Below are 21,880 nucleotides of genomic sequence, written 5' to 3'. Positions count from 1 at the left end.
ATTATTGTCACCGCTTCACTAAATGTTTTAGGGAGGTCACGCTGTCTTGGGTTCAGATGCGATTCCACTTCCAACACAGCTGATCGACCCTAAACTGTGTTAGCAAGCCATCCCATAACGTCAAACGCTGCCAGCAATAAAGGGAACCCAGCTGCTCAATTCAGAATCCCAGCAGCATAACCAGGGAGAGGGGGTCATTGGTAGGTGTCGAATAAAGAAGGCATCATCTAGTCGATGCCATTGTCTCACTGATATAATCACCACCATTGACTAACACAAGAGATTCTGCAGATGCTGGAAATCCTGATCACCACACACAAGGTGCTGGAGGAACTCAGCAGGCCAGGCAGCATCTATGAAGGATCTCAGCCCAAAGTATCGACTGCTTATTCCTCTCCATAGATGCTGCCTGACCTGCTCAGTTCCTCCAGTGTTTTTGTGTGTGTTACTCTGCATTTCCAGCAACTACATATTGGTTTCTGTTTGGGACTAGTTTAAATGGGAATTTTGATCAGCATTGACTGGTAAGGGCAAAGGGCCCGTTACTGTATTCTGTGACTGTGTAGCTGAACGAATGGTGTGTGGGGGAGTGAGTGGGCACAGGAAGTGTGACCATCCATCCTGCTTACTGACACAGTGAGCCGCCTGGTCCCTAATTGTTGTTGCTCAGTGGCGTGGAGAGAGAAAGGACAAGGAAATGCCCATCCCCATCTATCCTGCCAATGCTTGTCCATGTCAGGAGAGGGAACACACCCACAGCACACACACACATCTGTAGACGCACACAGACACAGGGAGTGACATTCTCCACACACAGATTCACACACACACTCTCACACATAGACTCACACACACTCTCACTCACACACACAGACTCACACACACACTCACACTCAGCGGCCACGTTATTCGGTACACCTGTACACCTGCTCGTTTATGTAAATATCCAATCAGCCAATCATGTGGCAGCAACTCAATGCATATAAGCATGTAGACATGGTCAAGAGGTTCAGTTGTTTTTCAGACCAAACTTCAGAATGGGGAAGGAATAAGATCTAAGTCACCTTGACCATGGAATTGATTGTTGGTGCCAGACAGGGTGGTTTGAGTATCTCAGAAGCTACTGATTTCCTGAGGGTTTCACACACAACGGTCTCTAGAGTTTACAGAGAATGGTGCAAAAAAACAAAACAACATCTGGTGAGCAGCAGTTCTGTGGGTGAAAATGCCTTGTTACTGAGAGAGGTCGGAGGGGAACGGTCAGACTGGTTCAAGCTGACAGGAAGGTGACAGTAACTCAAATAACCCCACGTTACAACAGTGGTGTGCAGAAGAGCATCTCTGAATGCACAACACATCGAAACTTCAAATGGATGGGCTACAGCAGCAGAAGGCCAGAATATACACTCCGTGGCCACTGTGTTAGGTACGGGAGCTACAGACACCAGAACACAAATACATTGTCATTTACATCATCATAGTCCTGAAGAGTTTCAGCCTGAAACATTGACTCAATAAACATCGTTTTCATTTCCATAGATGCTGCTGACCACAGGTTTGTCCAGTATTTTGTGTGTTGTGTCATCATGTACAATGTTTCTCTCTCTCACACACATCAGATACAGACACACATACTTATGCATAGACACCCGTCATACTCACACTTACCATCTATACATGCACACCATATATTGTACTCTCTCACACATATACATAAACCCTTTTCACACCATAAATATCAATCACACACACACGCACACACTTATGCGGGCACACACATTCATGTGCACACACACTCACACGTGCACGAACGCACACACTCACGTGCGCACACGCGTTGCTCGCGCGTATTGAGGATATTCTCGGGATTGAAAGTTCAAATGTTTGTTTTACGAGGGAGAGAGAGGCTGCTCTACGCGTGGCTACGAATGCTGGCGCTGTGTGGAACCCGGCCAGGCCTGAGTAAATATTTAAGGAAGGGTTGCGCGTTGCTGGACGTCGCGCCGCCAGGGATCGGAGCGAGAGTTGAGCACGGCCGCCGTCCCGGCATGTGAGTGCGGTCCGGGGTCTGCACCGCGGCTCCAGGGCGCTCGCCGACACTCGCTGGTGGGTGAAAACCGCAGGGGAGGGGAGGGGAGGCAGACCTCGGCCGCCCCGGGGGTTCACACCCCGACAACAATGCAGGACACTTACTGTCAGGGTGCGGGTCACTGGCGGAACCCCGGTCTGAGAGGTGGGGGAGAGGAGGGGGGTGGGAAGTCTGTGTGTGTGGGGGGGGGCTGAGGGGAGAGAAAGGGAAAAGAGGGAGTAGGACGAGGGTGGGGAGGGAGGGAAAGAGAGTGGGGTGAGAGGGAGAGTGGGGTGAGAGGGAGAGAGGGGAGAGAAGTTGAGAGAGGGGGAGCGAGAGTAGAGATGAAATTGAGGAGAGGGGGACCGAGGGAGAAGAGAGGGTGGCGGGGAATGAAGTGGGGAGAGGGGAAGGACGGGGTAAGGAGGGGAGGGAGAGAAAGCGAGAGGGAGAACAAAGAGGGTAACTTCGGATAAAGGAGGGGAAGATGAGAGGAGGGGTAAGGGGAAGGGAGGTTTAAGGAGGAGCAATTGAGGAAAGGGAGCGAGAAAGGAGAGGGGGCGAGGGAGGGGAGAAATGAAGTTGAGAGAGGTGGAGCGAGGGAAGAGGGGGCAGAGATGTTGAGGGGAGGGGGAGCGAGGGAGGAGAGAGGAAAGCGGGGGGGGGAAAGAGAGGGAGAAATTAAGTTGAGGAGAGGGGGACCGACGGGAAGAGAGGGAAAGACTTGAACGAGGAGAGAGGAGGCGAGAGAGGGGAGAGAGCGGAGAGAAGTTCAGAGAGGGGGAGCGAGAGTAGAGATGAAATTGAGGAGGGGAGAGGGGGACCGAGGGAGAAGAGAGGGAAAGACTTGAACGAGGAGAGAGGACGCGAGGGAGGAGAGAGGGGAGAGGTTAAGTTGAGGAAAGAGGGGAGAGAGGGGGAGCGAGATTAGAGATGAAGTTGAGGAGAGGGGGACCGAGGGAAGAGAGAGGGAGAGATGAAGTTGGGGGCGAAGGAGGAGAGTGGTTACTCGCAGACAGATTGCGCTGTCTTTATGGAGAGGATCGCTCTCCGGACAAATATTCGTCCCAGACATTGGCCGGACAGCTAAAGATATTGCGCGGACCTGTAACACGAAGGTCACATGGACACGCTTTCCAGCTGTTTTGGGGACTGTGGCACCGGGAGATGATGCCGGAGTAGTGAAGCCCCAGTCCCACGGTCAGGGCAACAGGCGGCGCTTCCTGACGGCCGGTGAGACCAGCATCTGTGGGCGAGCTGCTGGGGAAGTTATGAAGGTTTATTCACTCATTAGTTTTGTGTATTTTCGTTGCTTCCTGCCAAATAGACGCGGTTGCCTCGAGATACCCAGAGTTCAGAGTCAAGCATCGGGGAGAGGGTTGGTGGGGGGAGGAACATACTCGATGGGCCGAATGGCCTGCTTCTGCTCCTATGTCTTATGCTCCAATGGAAACACTCAGCCGGTCCTGCGGCGACTGTGTGGGGGAATGGGGGAGAGCGAGTCGGGGCAGAGGCAGAAAGAGGGAGAGAGAGAGAGGGAGACGGGAAGAGATAAAGAGCGACAATGAGAAGCTGTTAAACCTTTAAAGTGGAAGATCTTTAATCAGGATTCTGGTGAAAGATGTTTGGACTGTCAGGTTAACTCTCTCCACAAATGCCGCCTGACCTGTTGACTGTTTCCAGCGTTTTCTGTTTTTTTTAAAGTCAAATTTGAGTTTACTGTCACGTGGACCAGTCCCTGTGTGCACAGGTTCACTGAAAAACTTAGTCACTGCAGATCTCGGGTACATCAGTCAGATAAGCTGCATTCACAAAAAAAAATACATATACCGTAAATATGGATCTCTGTAAAACTCTGGTTAGACCACACTTGGAATATTGTGTTCAGATCTGGTCACCTCATTATAGGAAGGATGTAGAAGCTTTAGACAGGGTGCAGGGGAGATTTACCAGGATGCTGCCTGGATTAGAGAGGGTGCAGAGGAGATTTACCAGGATGCTGCCTGGATTAGAGAGCATGTCTGATGAGGGTAGGTTGAGTGAGCTGGAGATTTTCTCCTTGGAGTAAAGGAGGATGAGAGGAGACTTCATAGAGGTTTACGCAATGACAAGAGGCAGAGATGCAGTGGACAACCAAAGCCTTTTCCCAGGGTGGAAGTGGCTAATACGAGGGGATATAATTGTAGAGGTTAGAGGAAAGTAAAGAGGGGATGTCAGAGGTAAGTTTTGTTTAAACGGAGAGTCTGTCTACCAGAGGTGGTGGTAGATGCCAATGCATTAGGGACATTTAAGAGACTCTTGGATAAGCAGATGGATGATGGAAAACTGGAAGGTTATGTGGGAGGGAAGGGTTAGATTGATTTTAGAGTAGATTAAAAGGATGGTACAGCATTGTGGGGCAGAAAGGCCTTCACTCTGCTGTACAGTTCTATATTTTATAAATTATACACAATTTGTACAAGAAAGAATACAGTCAGAGCAAAAAATATCCATTTTAGTGCAATGATGATCCTGGGAATGAAAGGGTTAATGCATGAGGCGTGTTTGGCAGCTCTGGGCTGGCACTCACTGGAGTTCAGAGGAATGGGCGGAGGGTGTTGACTCTCATTGAAAGATCTGGATGGAGTGGATGTGGAGAGGAAGAGAGGAAGTTCCTGCAGTGGGGAAGTCTAGAATCAGAGGGCACAGCCTCAGAAAAGAAGAATGTCCCTTTGGAACAGGGGCGAAGAGGAACTTCTTTAGCTAGAGGGTGAAGAATCTATGGAAGTTGTTGCTACAGATAACTGTGGAGGCCAAGCCATTGGTTAGCAAAGTTCTTGATTAAGGCCACAATAAGATACGAGAGCAGAATTAGGCCATTTGGCCCATCGAGTCTGCTCTGCCATTTCATCGTGGCTGATCCATTTTCCCTCTCAGCCTCAATCACCTGCCTTCTCCTCATGTCCTTTCATGCACTGACTAATCAAGAATCTATCAAGCTCTGCCTTAATTATACCCAATGACTTGACCTGCATAGCCACCTGTGGCATTGAATCCCACAGATTCACTACTCTCTGGATAAAGAAATTCCTCCTCATCTCAGTTCTAAAAGGACACCCCTCTATTCTGAGGCTGTGTCCTCTGGTCTTAGACTCTCCCACCATAGGAAACATCCTCTCCACATCCACTTTATCAAGCCCCTTCAATGTTCAATAGGTTTCAATGAAGTCGCCTCTCATTCTTCAGAATTCCAGTGAATACAGGCCCAGAGCCATCAAACACTCTTCATATGACAAATCTTTCAATCCTGGAATCACTTTTGTGAACCTCCTTTGAACTCTCTCCAACTTCAGCAATTTCTAAGATAAGGGGCCCAAAACTGCTCTCAGTACTCCGTGAGGCCTCAGCAGCGCTTTATAAAGCTTCAGCATTACATCCTTGCTTTTATATTCTTGTCCTCTTGAAATGAATGCTAACATCATATTTGCCTCCCTCACCACGGACAGGACCTGCAAATTAACCTTTAGGGAATCCTGCACAAGGACTCCCAGGTCCCTTTGAACCTCAGATTTTTAAATCTTCTCTCCATTTAGAAAATAATCTACGCTTTCATTTCTTCTACTATACACCTCCCTACACTCTATTCCATCTGCTACTTCTTTGCCCAATCTCCTAATCTGTCTAGATCCTCCTGTAGCCTCTCTTCTTCCTCAGAATTTACGTATTGTCTGCAAACTTGCCACAAAACCATCAATTCCATCATCCAAGTCATTGACATGTAATGTAAAAAGAATCGGTCCCAACACAGACCCTGTAGAACACCACTAGTTACTGGCAGCCAGTCAGAAAAGGCTCTCTTTATTCCCGCTCTTTGCCTCCTGCCAATCAGCCACTGCTTTATCCATGCTAGAATCTCTCCTGTAATACCATGGGATCTTAACTTGTTAAGCAGACTTATATGTGGCACCATGTCAAAGGCCTTTTGAAAATCCAAGTACACAGCATCCACTGATTCTCCTTTGTACATCCTGCTTGTTATTTCTTCAGAGAATTCCAACATTTATCAGGCAAGATTTTTCCTTTGGGAAACCATGCTGACTGTGGCCTATTTTATCATCCTGAAGCCACATCCTGAACGATCGACTCCAACACCTTCCCAACCACTGAGGTCAGATTAACTGGCCTATAATTTCTTCTTCTGCCTCTCTCCCTTCTTGAAGAGTGGAGTGACATTTGCAATTTTCCAGTCCTCCAGAACCATTCCAGATTCTGGTGATCCTTGAAAGATCATTACCAATGCCTTCACAATCTCTTCAGCCACCTCTTTCAGAACCCTGGGGTGTACACCATCTGGTCAAGGTGACCTATCTACTTTCAGACCTTTCAGTTTCCCAAGAACCTCCTCTATGGTAATGGCAACCTTACACTCCTGCCCTCTGACCCTTTCAAACTTCCGGTACACTGCTATTGCCTTCCACAGTGAAGACTGATGCAAAATACTTATTCAATTCACCTGCTGTTTCCTTGACTCCCATTTCTACCTCTCCAGGATCATTTTCCAGCGGTCCAATATCCACTCTCCCCTCTCTTTTACACTTTATTGTATATGAAGAAACTTTTGGTGTCCTCCTTAATATTATTGGCTAGTTTACCTTCATATTCCATCTTTTCCTTCTTTTATTTGGGGCTTTTTAAGTTATGGGGAGAAGGCAGAAGAAAGGGATTGAGAAGGTTAATAAGTCAGCTGTGATCGGATGGCAGATCTCACTTGATGGGCCGAATGGTATTATTCTGTTCCTAAGTCTCATGGTCCTACGGTTGCTAGGTCCGTGCCAGTTGGTTCTAAACTAACTGGTTGAAGGGAAGTAGCTGTTCCTGAACCTGGTGGTGTGGGGCTTTTGTACCTCCTGCCCAGTGGTAACTGTGAGATGACGGCATGGTTGAGATGTTGGGGATCTCTCATGATGGATATTGCCTTTTTGAAGCTGCATCCTCTGCGGGTTCTACCGATGGTGGGGAGGGAGGCTGAGTCAGCTATTCTCTTTGCATCTCCTGTGCATTTGAACGATCTTAGCAGACTGTGATCAACCAGTCAAGATGCTTCCAACAAGTCTTCGGTAGAAGTTTGTTAAAGAGTTTATTGATAAACAGAACCAGCAAGACCTTGCCAATAAGATTGATCGGTTCGTTGTTGGTCTCAGGGTTAAGAGTTTTGGGGGAGAAGTGGGTGAATGGGGCCAAGACGGAATAGCAGAGGAGACTCGATGGTCCGGCCTGTGAGTGATATGGAAGGGAACGCTTCCCCACAGGAAACAGCAGTGATCCGGAAAGTGAGGTGACGTGGATGTGTTTTCAACGGGAACTTCCAGAAAGAATTGGAGAATTCCTTGAGGGAGGAAATAATCACAAGGCAGTGGCAATGCGTGGCAGAGGAGGTCGATGAAACGGTTCCTTCAAGGGCTGGTACGGGTTTCCTGCAGGTAATTGTGAGGCCAGTGGTTATTGCCCCTTGGGAAGGTGGGAGTTGGAGGGTGAGCTGCAGATTGGAATCAGTACGACTTGGGCATCGTAGTCATAGAATATAGAACATAGAATAGTACAGCACAGTACAGGCCCTTTGGCCCACAATGTTGTGCCAACCCTCAAACCCTGCCTCCCATATAAGCCCCCACCTTAAATTCCTCCATATACCTGTCTAGTAGTCTCTTAAACTTCACTAGTGTATCTGCCTCCACCACTGACTCAGGCAGCGCATTCCACGCACCAACCACTCTCTGAGTAAAAAACCTTCCTCTAATATTCCCCTTGAACTTCCCACCCCTTACCTTAAAGCCATGTCCTCTTGTATTGAGCAGTGGTGCCCTGGGGAAGAGGTGCTGGCTATTCACTCTATCTATTCCTCTTATTATCTTGTACACCTCTATCATGTCTCCTCTCATCCTCCTTCTCTCCAAAGAGTAAAGCCCTAGCTCCCTTAATCTCTGATCATCTTGCAGCGAGTCGCTTTGCTGGGAGCAGCTGTGCAAATGGGCTGGGACACTGGCACAGGTCAGACAGAAAGGAGAGCCTACAAATATCCACCAGGCAACTGGGGGAATCTTTGTGTCCCGGGGCCGGGAATGTGGGGACTGCTGCCAAAGTTATACGAAGGGCCTGAAGCATCTTTGAGCATCCTATCCCACAATCTCTCTTACCCATTACCATCAGGAAGGAGGTGCAGGGGCATCAGGACTAGGGCTGCCAGACTGGGAAACAGCTTCTTCCCTTGTGCTGAGAGACTGAGGAATACCCTGCCTCCACCAAGATCTCGTCACCAGGACAGCCAGCTGTTTACTGTTTATCTGTGAGGCACACTACATGCGTTTTGAATTATAAATTACTAAACTATTTATGGTTCTATTTTGGTTTACGTGTTGTATGTGATATATGTTTTGTGGGCGCACAATTGTCTTGTGGAACGTGGTTTTGTTTGGTTCTATGCTACAGTATATGGACTGTCAGATAACAACAAACTTAAACTTAAACTTTGAAGGGAGGTTCCAGGGGGATATGGAAATCCGATCGAAGGGTCCGGGGAGAGGGGGGAATATGGAAATCCGATCGAAGGGTCCGGGGAGCAGGGTAGGATATGGAAATCCGATCCAAGGGTCCGGGAAGGCGGGAGGGATATGGAAATCTGATCTAAGGGTCTGGGGAGCGGGGTGGAATATGGAAATCTGATCCAAGGGTCCGTGGAGGGGAATATGGAAATCCAATTGAAGGGTCTGGGGAGAGGGGGGAATATGGAAATCCGATCGAAGGGTCCGGGGAGCAGGGTAGGATATGGAAATCCGATCCAAGGGTCTGGGAGGTGGGGTAGGATATGGAAATCTGATCTAAGGGTCTGGGGAGGGGAATATGGAAATCTGATCCAAGGGTCTGGGGAGGGGGGGAAGATATGGAACTATTCTTTATGTAAGATGTGGGAACTTTGGGAGGCCTCCTGTCACACTGGTAACCACATGTGCACGAACTGCACTGAGCTGCAGCTCCTTAGGGACTGTGCTAAGGAACTGGAGCTGCAGCTCGATGACCTTGGGCTCATATGGGAGACTGAGGAAGTGATAGGCAGGAGCTCCAGGGAGGCAGTCACCCCTGACATGCCGGAGGCAGATAGCTGGGTGAATGTCAGGAGAGGGAAAGGGAATAGGCGGCCAGTGCATATTACCCCATGGCCATTCTCAATAATTAATATACCGCTTTGGATACTTCATGTTCATTTAGAGATATAGTGTGGATGCAGGGCCTTCTGACCCTCTGAGCCACACCGTCTAGCAACCTCCAGTATAACCCTAGCCTAATCACTGGACCATGTACAATGACAAAATAACATACCTTGGAGAAACCCGGAGCAACTAGAAGACACCCACACAGTCATGGGGGAACATAAATAATTTGTTACAGATGATGTTGGAATTAACTTCTGAAAACCTACACCCTGAGCTATCAAAGCATCATTGGAGATGCTTTCTGGGACTCCACAGGGGACTGTCTTGTCTTCCTTTCTCTTCATCATTTACACCTCGGACTTCAACTACTGCACAGAGTCTTGTCATCTTCAGAAGTTTTCGGATGACTCTGCCATAGTTGGATGCATCAGCAAGGGAGATGAGGCTGAGTACAGGGCTACGGTAGGAAACTTTGTCACATGGTGTGAGCAGAATTATCTGCAGCTCAATGTGAAAAAGGCTAAGGAGCTGGTGGTAGACCTGAGGAGAACTAAGGTACCGGTGACCCCTGTTTCCATCCCGGGGGTCAGTATGGACATGGTGGAGGATTACAAATACCAGGGGATATGAATTGACAATAAACTGGACTGGTCAAAGAACACTGAGGCTGTCTACAAGAAGGGTCAGAGCCGTCTCTATTTCCTGAGGAGAGTGAGGTCCTTTAACATCTATCGGACGATGCTGAAGATGTTCTAGGAGTCTGTGGTGACCAGTGCGATCATGTTTGCTGTTGTGTGCTGGGGCAGCAGGCTGAGGGTAGCAGACACCAACAGAATCAACAAACTCATTCGTAAGGCCAGTGATGTTGTGGGGATGGAACTGGACTCTCTGACGGTGATGTCTGAAAAGAGGATGCTGTCCAAGTTGCATGCCATCTTGGACAATGTCTCCCATCCACTACATAATGTACTGGTTGGGCACAGGAGTACATTCAGCCAGAGACTCATTCCACCGAGATGCAACACAGAGCGTCATAGGAAGTCATTCCTGCCTGTGGCTATCAAACTTTACAACTCCTCCCTTGGAGGGTCAGACACCCTGAGCCAATAGGCTAGTCCTGGACTTATTTCCTGGCATAATTTACATATTACTATTTAACTATTTATGGTTTTATTACTATTTATAATTTATGGTGCAACTGTAACGAAAACCAATTTCCCCTGGGATCAATAAAGTATGACTATGACTATGAGATGGTGGAAGTTATGGAGAGTTATCCTGTTGGAGATGTTGGAAGTTACAGAGGATTAATTCTCCATAACTACCACCATCTCCAATGGGATCTCACCACAGAGCACATCTTTCTCTTACCCCCACTTTCCGCTTTCTGCAGGGAACTCCTACACGACTCCCTTGTCCACTCGTCCTTCCCTAATGATCACCATCCTGGCACTTATCCTTTGCAAGCAGAACAAGAGCCACACCTGCCCCCTACACCTTCTCCCTCGCTACTACTTAGGGCCCCAAAAAGTTCTTCCAGGTGAGGTGATACTTCACCTGTGAGTCTGTTCGGGTCATATACTGTATCAAGTCAAGTCAAGTCACTTTTTATTGTCATTTCGACCATAAGCTGCTGGTCCAGTACACAGTAAAAACCAAACAACATTCCTCCAGGACCATGGTGCTACATGAAACAACACAAAACTACACTAGACTATGTGAGACAGCACAAGGCTACACTGGACTACGCAAGACAACACAAAAGCTACACTAGACTGCAGACCTACACAGGACTACATAAAGTGCACAGAACAGTGCAGGGCACTGCGGTGCTCCAGATGTGGCCTCCTGTACATCAGTGAGACCCAACGTAGATTGGGAGACCACTTTGTCGAGCGTCTTCCACCATAAAAAGTGGGATTTCCCAGTGTCCTCTATTTCAATTCTACTTCCCATTCCCATTCCCATTCCCATTCCGACATGTCAGTCCATGGCCTCCTCTACTGTCGTGATGAGGCCACATTCAGGTTGGAGGAGCAGCACCTTATATTCCATCTGGGTAGCCTCCAACCTGAGGGCATGAACTTCGATTTCTCAAACTTCTGGTAATGCCCCCCTCCCCCACCCCCAGCCACCTTTCACCATTCCCCATTCCCATTTCCCTCTCTCACCTTATCTCCTTACCCGACCATCCCCTCCTTCTGGTGCTCCTCCCCCTTCCCTTTCTTCCAAGGCTTTCTGTCCTCTCCTACCAGATTCCCCCTTCTCCAGCCCTGCATCTCTTTCACCAATCGACTTCCCAGTTCTTCACTTCACCCCTTCCTCCTCTCCTGGTTTCACCTATCACCTGCCGCTTTATACTTCTTCTTCCCCTCCTCCCACCTTCTCAGTCCGACTCCTTCCTGCTTACTTTCCAGTCCTGAAGAAGGGTCTCAGCCCGAAACAACCTTGTTTACTCTTTTCCATAGATGCTGACTGTCCTGTTGAGATCCTGTAAGGGTGAAAAGATCCTAATGGGAGTTATATACAGACCTCTGAACTGTAGCCAGAATGAGGGGTACAAATTACAATGGGAGATAGAAAAGACATGTAAAAAGAGAAATGTTACAATAGTCATGCGGGATTTCAATATGCAGGTAAATTGGGAAAGTCAAGTTGATGCTGGATCCCAAAAGAGGGAGTTTGTAGAAGTCCTAAGAGATGTCATTTTACAGCAGCTTGAAGTTAAGCCCACTAGGGGAAAGGCAATTCTGGATGGGGTGTTGTGTAATGAACCAGATTTGATTAGGGAGTTTAAGGTAATGGAACCCTTAGGAGGCAGTGATCACAATATGTTCGATTTTGCCCTGGAATTTGAGAGGGAGAAGCTAAAGTTAGATGTATCAGCAAAGGAAATGACAAAGGCATGAAAGAGGAGCTGGCCAAAGTTGATTAGAAGGGGTCGCTAGCAGGGATGACAGCAGAACAGCAATGGATGGAAATTCTGAAGCAATTTGGGAGGTGCAGGATAGATACATCCCAAAAAAGAAGTATTCTAAAGGGAGGGTGAGACAACTGTGGCTGACAAAGGCATAAAAGCAAACCAGAGGGCCTATAATAGAGCAAAAATTAGAGGGAAGTTAAGAGGATTGGGAAGCTTTTAAAAACCAACAGAAGGCAACTGAAAAAGCCAAAAGGAGAGAAAAGATGAAATGTGAAAGTCAGCCAAGCGACAGTGCTAAAGAGGGTACCAGAAGTTTTTCAGATATGTAAGGAGTAAAAGGGAGGCCAGAGTAGATGAGGAGCAGTGGAAAATAACACTGTAGAGGTAGTAATTGGGGAACAAGGCGACAGCAGATGAACTTAATAAGTATTTTGCATCAGTCTTCACTGTGGAAGACACTAGTAGTATGACAGGAATTCGAGAGTGTCGGGGGCAGAAGGGAGTGTAGTTGCTATTACTAAGAAGAAGGTGCTTGGGAAGCTTTGAAGGTCTGAAGGTAGGTAAGCCATCTGGACCAGATGGGACGAGATCACAGGGTTCTGGAAAAGGTAGCTGAAGAGGCTGTGGAGGCATTAGTAACCACCTTTCAGAGATTGCTATATTCTGGAAAGTTACTGGGGGACTGGAAAATTACAAATGTCATTCCACCCTTTAAGAAGGGAAGGAGGCAGAGGAAAAGAAATTATAGTCCTGTTAGCCTATAATTCAGTGGTGGGAAGGTGTTGGAGCCAATTATTAAGGATGAGGAATTAAAGTACTTGGAGGCACATGATAAAATAGGACAATTTCAGCATGGTTTTCTTAAGGGGAAATCTTGCCTGACAAATCTGTTGGAATTCTTTGAGGAAATAACAAGCAGGAGAGACAAAGGAGAATTGAGGGATGTTGTGTATTTGGATTTTCAGGAGGCCTTTGACAAGCTGCCACACATGAGGCTGCTTAACAAGATAAAAGCCCATGGTATTCCAGGAAAGATGCTAACATGGATGGAAGATTGGCTGACTAGCAGGAGACAAAGAGTGGGAATAAAGGGAGCCTTTTCTATTTGGCTGAGGATGAGTAATGGTATTCTGCAGGGGCCAGTGTTGGGACTGTTTTCATGTTATATGTGAATAATTTGGATGATGGAATTGATGGCTTTGTGGCCAAGTTTGCAAATTATATAAAAGTAGGTGGAAGGGATGGTAGTGTTGAGGAAGCAGGGAGTTTGCAGAAGGACTTGGACAGACTGGGAGAGCGGGCAAAGAAGTGACAGATGGAATACAGTGTCAGGATGTGTGTGGTCATGCACCTTGATAGAAGGAATAATGGAATAGACTGTTTCCTAAGGGGAAGAAAATTTAGAACGTCAAAGGTGCAAAGGGTCTTATGTCGGATTTCCCGAAAGGTTAACTTGCTGGTTGAGTTGATGGTGAGGAATGCAAATACAATGTTAGCGTTCATTCCGAGTACAAAAGCAAGGATGTACTGCTGAAACTTGGTCAGACTGCACCTGGAGTATTGTGAGCAGTTTTGGGCCCCTTATCTAAGGAAAGATGTGCTGGCATTGCCGAGGGTCCAGAGAAGGCTCACAAGAATGATTCCTGGAATGAAAGGGTTAATAGATGAGAAGTATTTGATGGCTCTCGGTCTGTACTCGCTGGAGTTTATAGAGTGGTTGGGTGGGGGTGGAATCTCATTGAAACCAATCCAATATTGAAAGGATGTGAATGTGGAGAGGATATTTCCTATAGTCGGGGTGTCCAGGAGCAGAGGGCACAGCTTCAGAATAGAGGGACGTCCATTTAATCACTGAAGGTCATCACTGGGTGTACTTAAAGTGGAGTTTGATAAGTTCTTGATTAGCCTGGGCATCAAAGGTTATGGGGAGAAGAGAGGAGAATGGGTTTGAGGGGGTAGTAAATCAGCCATGATGTACTGATGGGCTGAATGGCCTAACTCTGCTCTGATGCCCTGTGGTCTATTTCCCATGAGAATGAGTGAGATTGAAGGAGGGCGCTCTGGTGCTGTTTGGACAAGTGCAGTATCAACAATATCAGAGAGATGTTTGTTGACCAGGCTGACCCAGCGCACTTGATGTTTGTCCTTCGTCAGTACTGATGCTGTGCCCCGGCAGTGACGTCGCCTCTCATGCGTTCACAGGCACGTGTCGTCAGTCAGACTGCAATGTGTTTGCCTCCCTCAGTCAGCTGCCTCCAAACAGCTCAAATACACACAGGCCGCAGTGCAACCGGGCAAGGTATTTCAATTACAGAGTCGAGCAAGCCCTGACAGTGTGTGATGGGACGGTGCGGAGGGAGATCCACTCCCTGTCTGACCCTGGGAAGGTGTGCTTGGCCAGTGTGGAGGGAGCTTCACTCTGTGTCTGACCGCGGGAGTGTGTGATGGGACAGTGTGGAGGGAGATTCACTCTGTGTCTGACCCCGAGGGTGTGTGATGGGACGGTGTGGAGGGAGATTCACTCTGTGTCTGACCCTGGGAGTGTGTGATGGGACAGTGTAGAGGGAGTGTGTGATGGGACGGTGTGGAGGGAGCTTCACTCTGTGTCTGAACCCAGGAGTGTGTGATGGGATAGTGTGGAGGGAGCTTCACTCTGTGTCTGACCCCGGGGGTGTGTGATGGGACGGTGTGGAGGGAGATTCACTCTGTGTCTGACCCTGGGAGTGTGTGATGGGATAGTGCGGAGGGAGTTTCACTCTGTGTCTGACCCCGGGGGTGTGTGATGGGATGGTGTGGAGGGAGATTCACTCCGTGTCTGACCCTGGGAGTGTGTGATGGAACAGTGTGGAGGGAGTGTGTGGTGGGACGGTGTGGAGGGAGATTCACTCTGTGTCTGACCCCGGGAGTGTGTGATGGGACGGCGTGGAGGGAGATTCACTCTGTGTCTGACCGCGGGAGTGTGTGATGGGAGTCCATGTGAGACTTATGAGGACGTTACTGGTATTTGAATGACTGGGTTATGCGGGACGTGCAGGCTGGGATTCTTTTGGATTATAGGAGAGTGAGAGGTGACCTGATAGAGGTGTAACATCGTGTGCGGTACAGACAGGAAATGTCCACAGTCTTTTTCCCCTGAGTTGGTTAACATGAACCAGAGGGAACGGGTTTAAGGTGAGAAGGGAGGGACTTAATAGGAATCTGAAGTGCAACATTTTCACCCAGATGGCCATCAGTGAGTGATAAGTGCAATCAAAGATACTGGTACATTAAAAATATTAATGTACCCTGTATCATCTGCTAATTAGTTAATATTAATTGATGTGATACTTAATGTTGTTAATGCTATATTAACAATATTTAGACAGGATAGCATATAGATTAGTACAGGCCCTTCAGCCCACTTTGGTCTGCTGTAACATCCAACTAACCCTCCTCTTCAACAGGACAGGTCTGGGGTAAGTGGGCCAAATGTTGGGCAATAAAGGTGAAATGTTTAAGAGGAACCTGAGGGAGAACTTCACCCTGACGGTGGTGGGAGGGAGTGTGGAACGAGCTGCATCGGAGGGGATATGGTTTGAGTTAAATAATTAAGAGGAGTTTGGCTAAATACATGGATGGGAGGGGTGTGGTTCGACTGCAGGCAGATGGGGCCAGGCACAGACTAGATGGGCTGAAGGGCCTGTTTCTGTGCTGTTATGCTCTGTGACTCTGACGAGCTTCGATAGAGAGGCACCTTGGTTGGTCTGGAGCTGCTGGACTGTAAGACCCATTACTGTGTTTGCTGTTTTGCTGGGCTCCTCGTGCTTCCACTTTCTTGCGTCATCGCGAAAGGGGTTGGTCGTGGGTACCGAGTGACCACGGGCTTCTCACCATCATTCTCTCTGTGTTATCAGGAGCAGCGTGGACCTGTGTTGAAGAGGCTGGAGACCTGAGGACCCCCCCCCCCCCACCCCACCCCACCCCACCCCACCCCACCGTCGCCCTTCCGTGATCAGCAATGGTGGACCACCTGTTCCCGGCTGGAGAGGTCTTCCTGCCGGCAAGCCTCAAGCTGGGCCACATGGGGATGGAGAGAGGGTGCTACCAGCTGCTGCCCTCCCCCTTGTCTGGGGATGAGAGTGACTCCTCCAGCTCGCACTCCTGCTCCAGCCCTGAGCCCATGCTCCCAGGCTCCTGCTACGGGGAAGAAGACAGCATTATCGATTACCTCCTCTCCCAGGCCTCCCTTGGAGCTCCCGCTGGTAGGAGCAAGGACCAGGCATCCGACAAGGAGGGCTGCCCCGGAGGCCCAACAAGCTTGTTCCGGCCCACTCTGGAGGAGATTGAGGAGTTCTTGGAGGAGAACATGGACCAAGGCTTCAAGGATGAGGGCAGAGGCAGGGTGAGGGAGCCCCCAGGTGCGGACGAGGGGGCTAGTAGTCTGGAGGGTGAGACAAAGACTGTGGCAGAGCAGCCAAAGCTCGGGGAGGCATGTGGCACAAAGGAGGCGTTGGCAGCAGCCAAGGGGCTCCCGATCATCGTCCATCTGCAGCCAGTGGGGCTAAAACAGGAGGAGGCGGCGTCCCGGGGACAGGTGAAGATGGCTCAGCTCCTGGTCAATATTCAGGGCCAGACCTTCACCCTGGTGCCACAGCTCGCGCCCCCCACTGGCCTGGGCGGTCCCCGGCAGTTTGTCCGCATCGCGCCCGTGCCCATCGCAGCCAAGCCGCAGGCCGGGGGTACCGAGGGCGCCCAGAGTGAGGCAGGTATCCTCCTGGGGTCGAGGCTGCCGCGGTGCAGCTCTGCCGATCTTCTCAAGATGCACAAGTGCTCGTTCCCGGGCTGCTCCAAGATGTACACCAAGAGCAGCCATCTGAAGGCCCACCTGAGGCGGCACACTGGCGAGAAGCCCTTTGCCTGTACCTGGCCCGAGTGCGGATGGAGGTGAGTCTGCTGAACGCCCCTCAGCCAGTCACAAGGAGCTCATCCTGTCTGCTCCCCCATGCAACCACGGCTGTCAACCCCACTCGTCCACCCTCTCCCTGCAACCTATCGGTCAAGAATTCAGTCTCTGCCTCAGGTGTACCCAGTGACAGTCTCCACCACTACTTGTAGCAATGAATTCCACAAATTCACTACTCCCTGACTAAAACATTCCTCCTCATCTCCGTTCTAAATGGACGTCCTTCTATTGCCGTTGTTGTCTCGGGAATCTCGGTAAGGTAGGAGACGATGTTTATTCATCTCCATTGATGCTGCTACCCGACATAAGAACATAAGAAATAGGAGCAGGAGTAGCCATCTGGACTGTCGAGTCCGATGTGGGAGGCGAGGGAGTGGATTGCTGAGCCTCTGGCGATGATCTTTGCATCATCAATGGGGACGGGAGAGGTTCCGGAGGATTGGAGGGTTGCGGATGTTGTTCCCTTATTCAAGAAAGGGAGTAGGGACAGCCCAGGAAATTATAGACCAGTGAGTCTTACTTCAGTGGTTGGTAAGTTGATGGAGAAGATCCTGAGAGGCAGGATTTATAAACATTTGAAGAGGCATAATATGATTAGGAATAGTCAGCATGGCTTTGTGAAAGGCAGGTCATGCCTTACAAGCCTGATAGAATTTTTCGAGGATGTGACTAAACACATTGATGAAGGTAGAGCAGTAGATGTAGTGTATATGGATTTCAGCAAGGCATTTGACAAGGTACCCCATACAAGGCTTTTGAGAAAGTAAGGAGGCATGGGATCCAAGAGGACATTGCTTTGTGGATCCAGAATTGGCTTGCCCACAGAAGGCAAAGAGTGGTTGTAGACGGGTCATATTCTGCATGGAGATTGGTGACCAGTGGTGTGCCTCAGGGATCTGTTCTGGGACCCCTTCTCTTTGTGATTTTTATAAATGACCTGGATGAGGAAGTGGAGGGATGGGTTAGTAAGTTTGCTGATGACACAAAGGTTGGGGGTGTTGTGGATAGTGTGGAGGGCTGTCAGAGGTTACAGCGGGACATCGATAGGATGCAAAACTGGGCTGAGAAGTGGCAGATGGAGTTCAACCCAGTTAAGTGTGAGGTGGTTCACTTTGGTAGGTCAAATATGATGGCAGAATATAATATTAATGGTAAGATTCTTGGCAGTGTGGAGGATCAGAGGGATCTTGGGATTCAAGTCTATAGGACACTCAAAGCTGCTGTGCAAGTTGACTCTGTGGGTAAGAAGGCATACAGTGCATTGGCCTTCATCAACCATGGAGTTGAATTCATGAGCCAAGAGGTAATGTTACAGCTATATAGGACCCTGGTCAGACCCCACTTGGAGTACTATGCTCAGTTCTGGTCACCTCACTACAGGAAGGATGTGGAAACCATAGAAAGGGTGCAGAGGAGATTTATAAGGGTGTTTCCTGGATTGGGGAGCATGCTTGATGAGAATAGGTTGAGTGAACTCAACCTTTTCTTCTTGGAGCAACAGAGGATGAGAGGTGACCTGATAGAGGTGTATAAGATGATGAGAGGCATTGATCGTGTGGATAGTCAGAGGCTTTTTCCCAGGGCTGAAACGGCTAGCACGAGAGGGCACAGTTTTAAGGTGTTTGGAAGTAGGTACAGAGGAGATGTCAGGGGTAAGTTTTTTTACACAGAGGGTGGTGAGTGTGTGGAATGGGCTGCCGGTGACGGTGGTGGAGGTAGATACGATAAGGACTTTAAAGAGACTCTTGGACAGCTACATGAAGCTTAGAAAACTAGAGGGCTATGGGTAACTCTAGGTAATTTCTAAACTAAATACATGTTCAGCACAGATCATGGCTGAAGGGCCTGTATTGTGCTGTAGGTTTTCTATGTTTCTCATAAGATCATAGCTGATCTGGCCATGGACTCATCGCCAACTACCTACCTTTTCCCCATAACCCTTAATTCCCCTATTATGCAAAAATCTATCCAACTTTAAAGATATTTACTGAGGTAACCTCCACTGCTTCATTGGGTAGAGAATTCCACAGATTCACTGCTGTCTGGGAAAAGCAGTTCCTCCTCACCTCCGTCCTAAATCTACTACCCCGAATCTTGAGCTATGTCCGTTAGGTCTAGTAGAGTTCTAGTGACCTGCTGAGTTCCTCCAGTATTTTGTGTATGATGCTCAAGATTTCTAGCATCTGCATAGTCTCTTGTGATCCCTTTATTCTGAGGCTGTGTCCTCTGCTCCGAGACTCCCCCAATTTAGGAAGCATCCACTCCATGTCCACTCTATCTAGCTCGGAAAATTTCAATGAGACTCCCCCCTCATTCTTCTAAACTCCAGTGAGTACAGGTCCAGAGCCATCAAACACTCCTCATATATTAACCTTTTCATTCCCAGGATTATTGTCGTGGACCCCCTTGGACCCTCTTCAATGCCAGCACACCTTTTCTCACATTAGGGGCCCAAAACTGCTCACAATACTCCAAATGTGGTCTGACTAATATCTCTTAGATCTTCAGCATCCTACCTTTACTCTTATATTCTAGTCCCCGCCAAGAGAATGCTGACCTTAACAGCCAGAAAGCTAGTGGTGACCTGTGTTCCTACAGGGCCCATTGTCAGGTCATTGATGGGAGGGAGATTTGCTGATGGAATCACAGAGTGACCAGCACAGAACTATCCCTTTGGTTCAACAATTCCACACCGACGGTCACCCCCATCTGTATGAGACCCTTTGGCCACAGTCCAAACCCCTCTATCCCCTGGTGATTCAGGGGCTCGTCCATCAGACAGCATACTCAAGATCCCACTCCCGTCTGGGTGAAAGACATTCCCCATCTGATCTCCCTCAGAGCTTCTTCCCAACGCCCTCAATCCACTCACTTGTCTCAGACACTCTCATGGAGAATGTCCGTGGGTTGTGCGGGGGCGGGGTGGGGGCTGTTGGATGACGGAGTGTCGGTGTCCGTCACCAGACAAGCCTTGTCATTCAGAACAAGCTCAGTCGCTGTAAAGTCTCCTGCATCTGTAACCCCTGGTTCTGGTACACCTGTAAGCAAGGGGCTGGGAGTGGGTCAGTGTGTAGTGAGGGCAAAAAATCATCTGATAGAAAGTGTTGGTAATTCTCCCGCTCCCCCCTCCCCACCCTCTCTGTCCACCCACCCTCTCTCTCCACCCTCTCCCCCCTCCACCTCTCCCCTTCCCCTCTCTATCCTCCCTCTCTCCCCTCCCCTTCTCTCCCTCTCCCTCCTCAGTCTCGCCCCTCCTCCTCCCTCTCCCTCTCCCTCTCTCCCTTTCCTCTCCTCCCCCCCCCCCCCCCCGTTGCCGCTCTCCACCTCTCACCCCCTGTCTGGCGTAAATGATGACAGTTGGCATGGCGACCACAGGCTCACCGCTCTTGCTCACCGTTGTGTTTCAGGTTCTCGAGGTCAGACGAGCTGTCCCGTCACCGACGCTCTCACTCGGGGGTCAAGCCTTACCAGTGTCCCGTGTGCGAGAAGAAGTTTGCCCGCAGCGATCACCTGTCCAAGCACGTCAAGGTTCACCGGTTCCCCAGAACAGGCCGCACAGCCCGGCCGATGAACTGACCACCGCCGCGCTCGGACCAGACACGGGCAACAGCTGGCCCGGAGGGCGGCGGGCAACCCAAGGTTCTCCCGTGTTGAATCTGCAAAACCGGCGGCAGAGTTTGATCCAGGCTGTGAATGTGAGTGATGTACTGTTAGCCTCCTCTGAGTGAAGCTGGATTAAACCCTCACGTGACAGTGAAGAGCGGCCCCCAGCTGCAGAAGTGATTTCTGAACTCAGCCACTATCAGCTCACACGCTGAGACACGCGGACGGGGCACGCCCTTCTGTAAAGCTCTCCCGTCTGCACACCCCTGGCTGGAACTGACGCCTTGCTCTACAACCACCCTGAGGACCTGAGGGTCTGTGCCTGGTTTCTCTGCATGCAAATTGGTTTGTGATGAAAATGTAGGTGGGTGGGTTAGTAAGTTTGCAGCTGATACCAAGATTGGTGGATTTGTGGATAGTGAAGAATGACAAAGCATACAGCACGATAACGACCAGTTGCAGATATGGGCTGAGGAATGGCAGATGGAGTTTAACCCAGATAAATGTGAGGTGCTTCACCTTGAGAGAGGGACGGTGCACCGTTGAGGGCAAGATCCTTAACAGTGTTGGTGAGCAGAGGGGTCGTGGGGTCAAAGTTCACAGCTGCCTGGAAGTGGCTGCTCAGACTGATAGGACATTGCGGGCTAAAAGACCACTTCCTGTGCTGTACCGATCTACATTCTAAATTGGTTTATTATTGTCACATGTACCAAGGTCTTGTTCTGAACCCATTCATGACACAATGCATTGCGGCAGAACAAGGGAAAACAATAACAGAACGCAGAATAAAGTGTTACAGTCACACACAGAGAGTGCAGTGCACGCAGACAACAAGTGCAAGGATCATAATGCGGGTTAAAGACTTTACAACACTTTCCTCTTCCCACTTTTTTCAGAAACACACAGCGGTGAAATCTACTGATACGGACACCGTGCTGCATTCCTGAGGGTTAAATTGTGGAGTATGATATGTTGCCCAGGACAGTAAGCATCACTCCAGAGTGTATGACAAAACTGTGCTGACTGGGGAAACGGTTTGGTTGGGGTGATGGTAATGGGGGAAAGATTTCAAGCTCCTCACAAAGCAGGGTTTCCTCTGCCTCTGTGGTGTAAAGTGGAAAGTGTGAAAGCCTGCATTACAACACCAGAAATGGAGG

General features: G+C 49.2%; 1 protein-coding gene across 5 annotated transcripts; it reads left to right on the top strand.

Moving 5' to 3' along the window:
- Positions 1-1,870: 1,870 nt before the first annotated feature.
- On the top strand, positions 1,871-21,529 carry klf15 (Kruppel like factor 15). Of its 5 annotated transcripts, none has more exons than XM_072250580.1 (3): positions 1,871-2,050; positions 16,072-17,101; positions 20,528-21,529. In XM_072250580.1, exons 2-3 carry the CDS (start codon positions 16,176-16,178, stop codon positions 20,694-20,696), a joined length of 1,095 nt encoding a protein of 364 aa, XP_072106681.1. In that variant the 5' UTR covers positions 1,871-2,050; positions 16,072-16,175; the 3' UTR covers positions 20,697-21,529. The 5 variants fall into 5 exon arrangements, with proteins under 5 accessions (XP_072106681.1, XP_072106680.1, XP_072106683.1 ...); XM_072250579.1 differs by having other exon boundaries at positions 1,871-2,106; XM_072250582.1 differs by lacking the exon at positions 1,871-2,050 and adding an exon at positions 3,088-3,301.
- Positions 21,530-21,880: the final 351 nt, after the last annotated feature.

The sequence above is a fragment of the Mobula birostris genome, unplaced genomic scaffold (assembly GCF_030028105.1).
Source record: "Mobula birostris isolate sMobBir1 unplaced genomic scaffold, sMobBir1.hap1 scaffold_420, whole genome shotgun sequence".
NCBI lineage: Eukaryota > Metazoa > Chordata > Chondrichthyes > Myliobatiformes > Myliobatidae > Mobula > Mobula birostris.
Note: the sequence above shows the minus strand (reverse complement) of the source record. Positions and strands in the feature narration are given on the sequence as shown.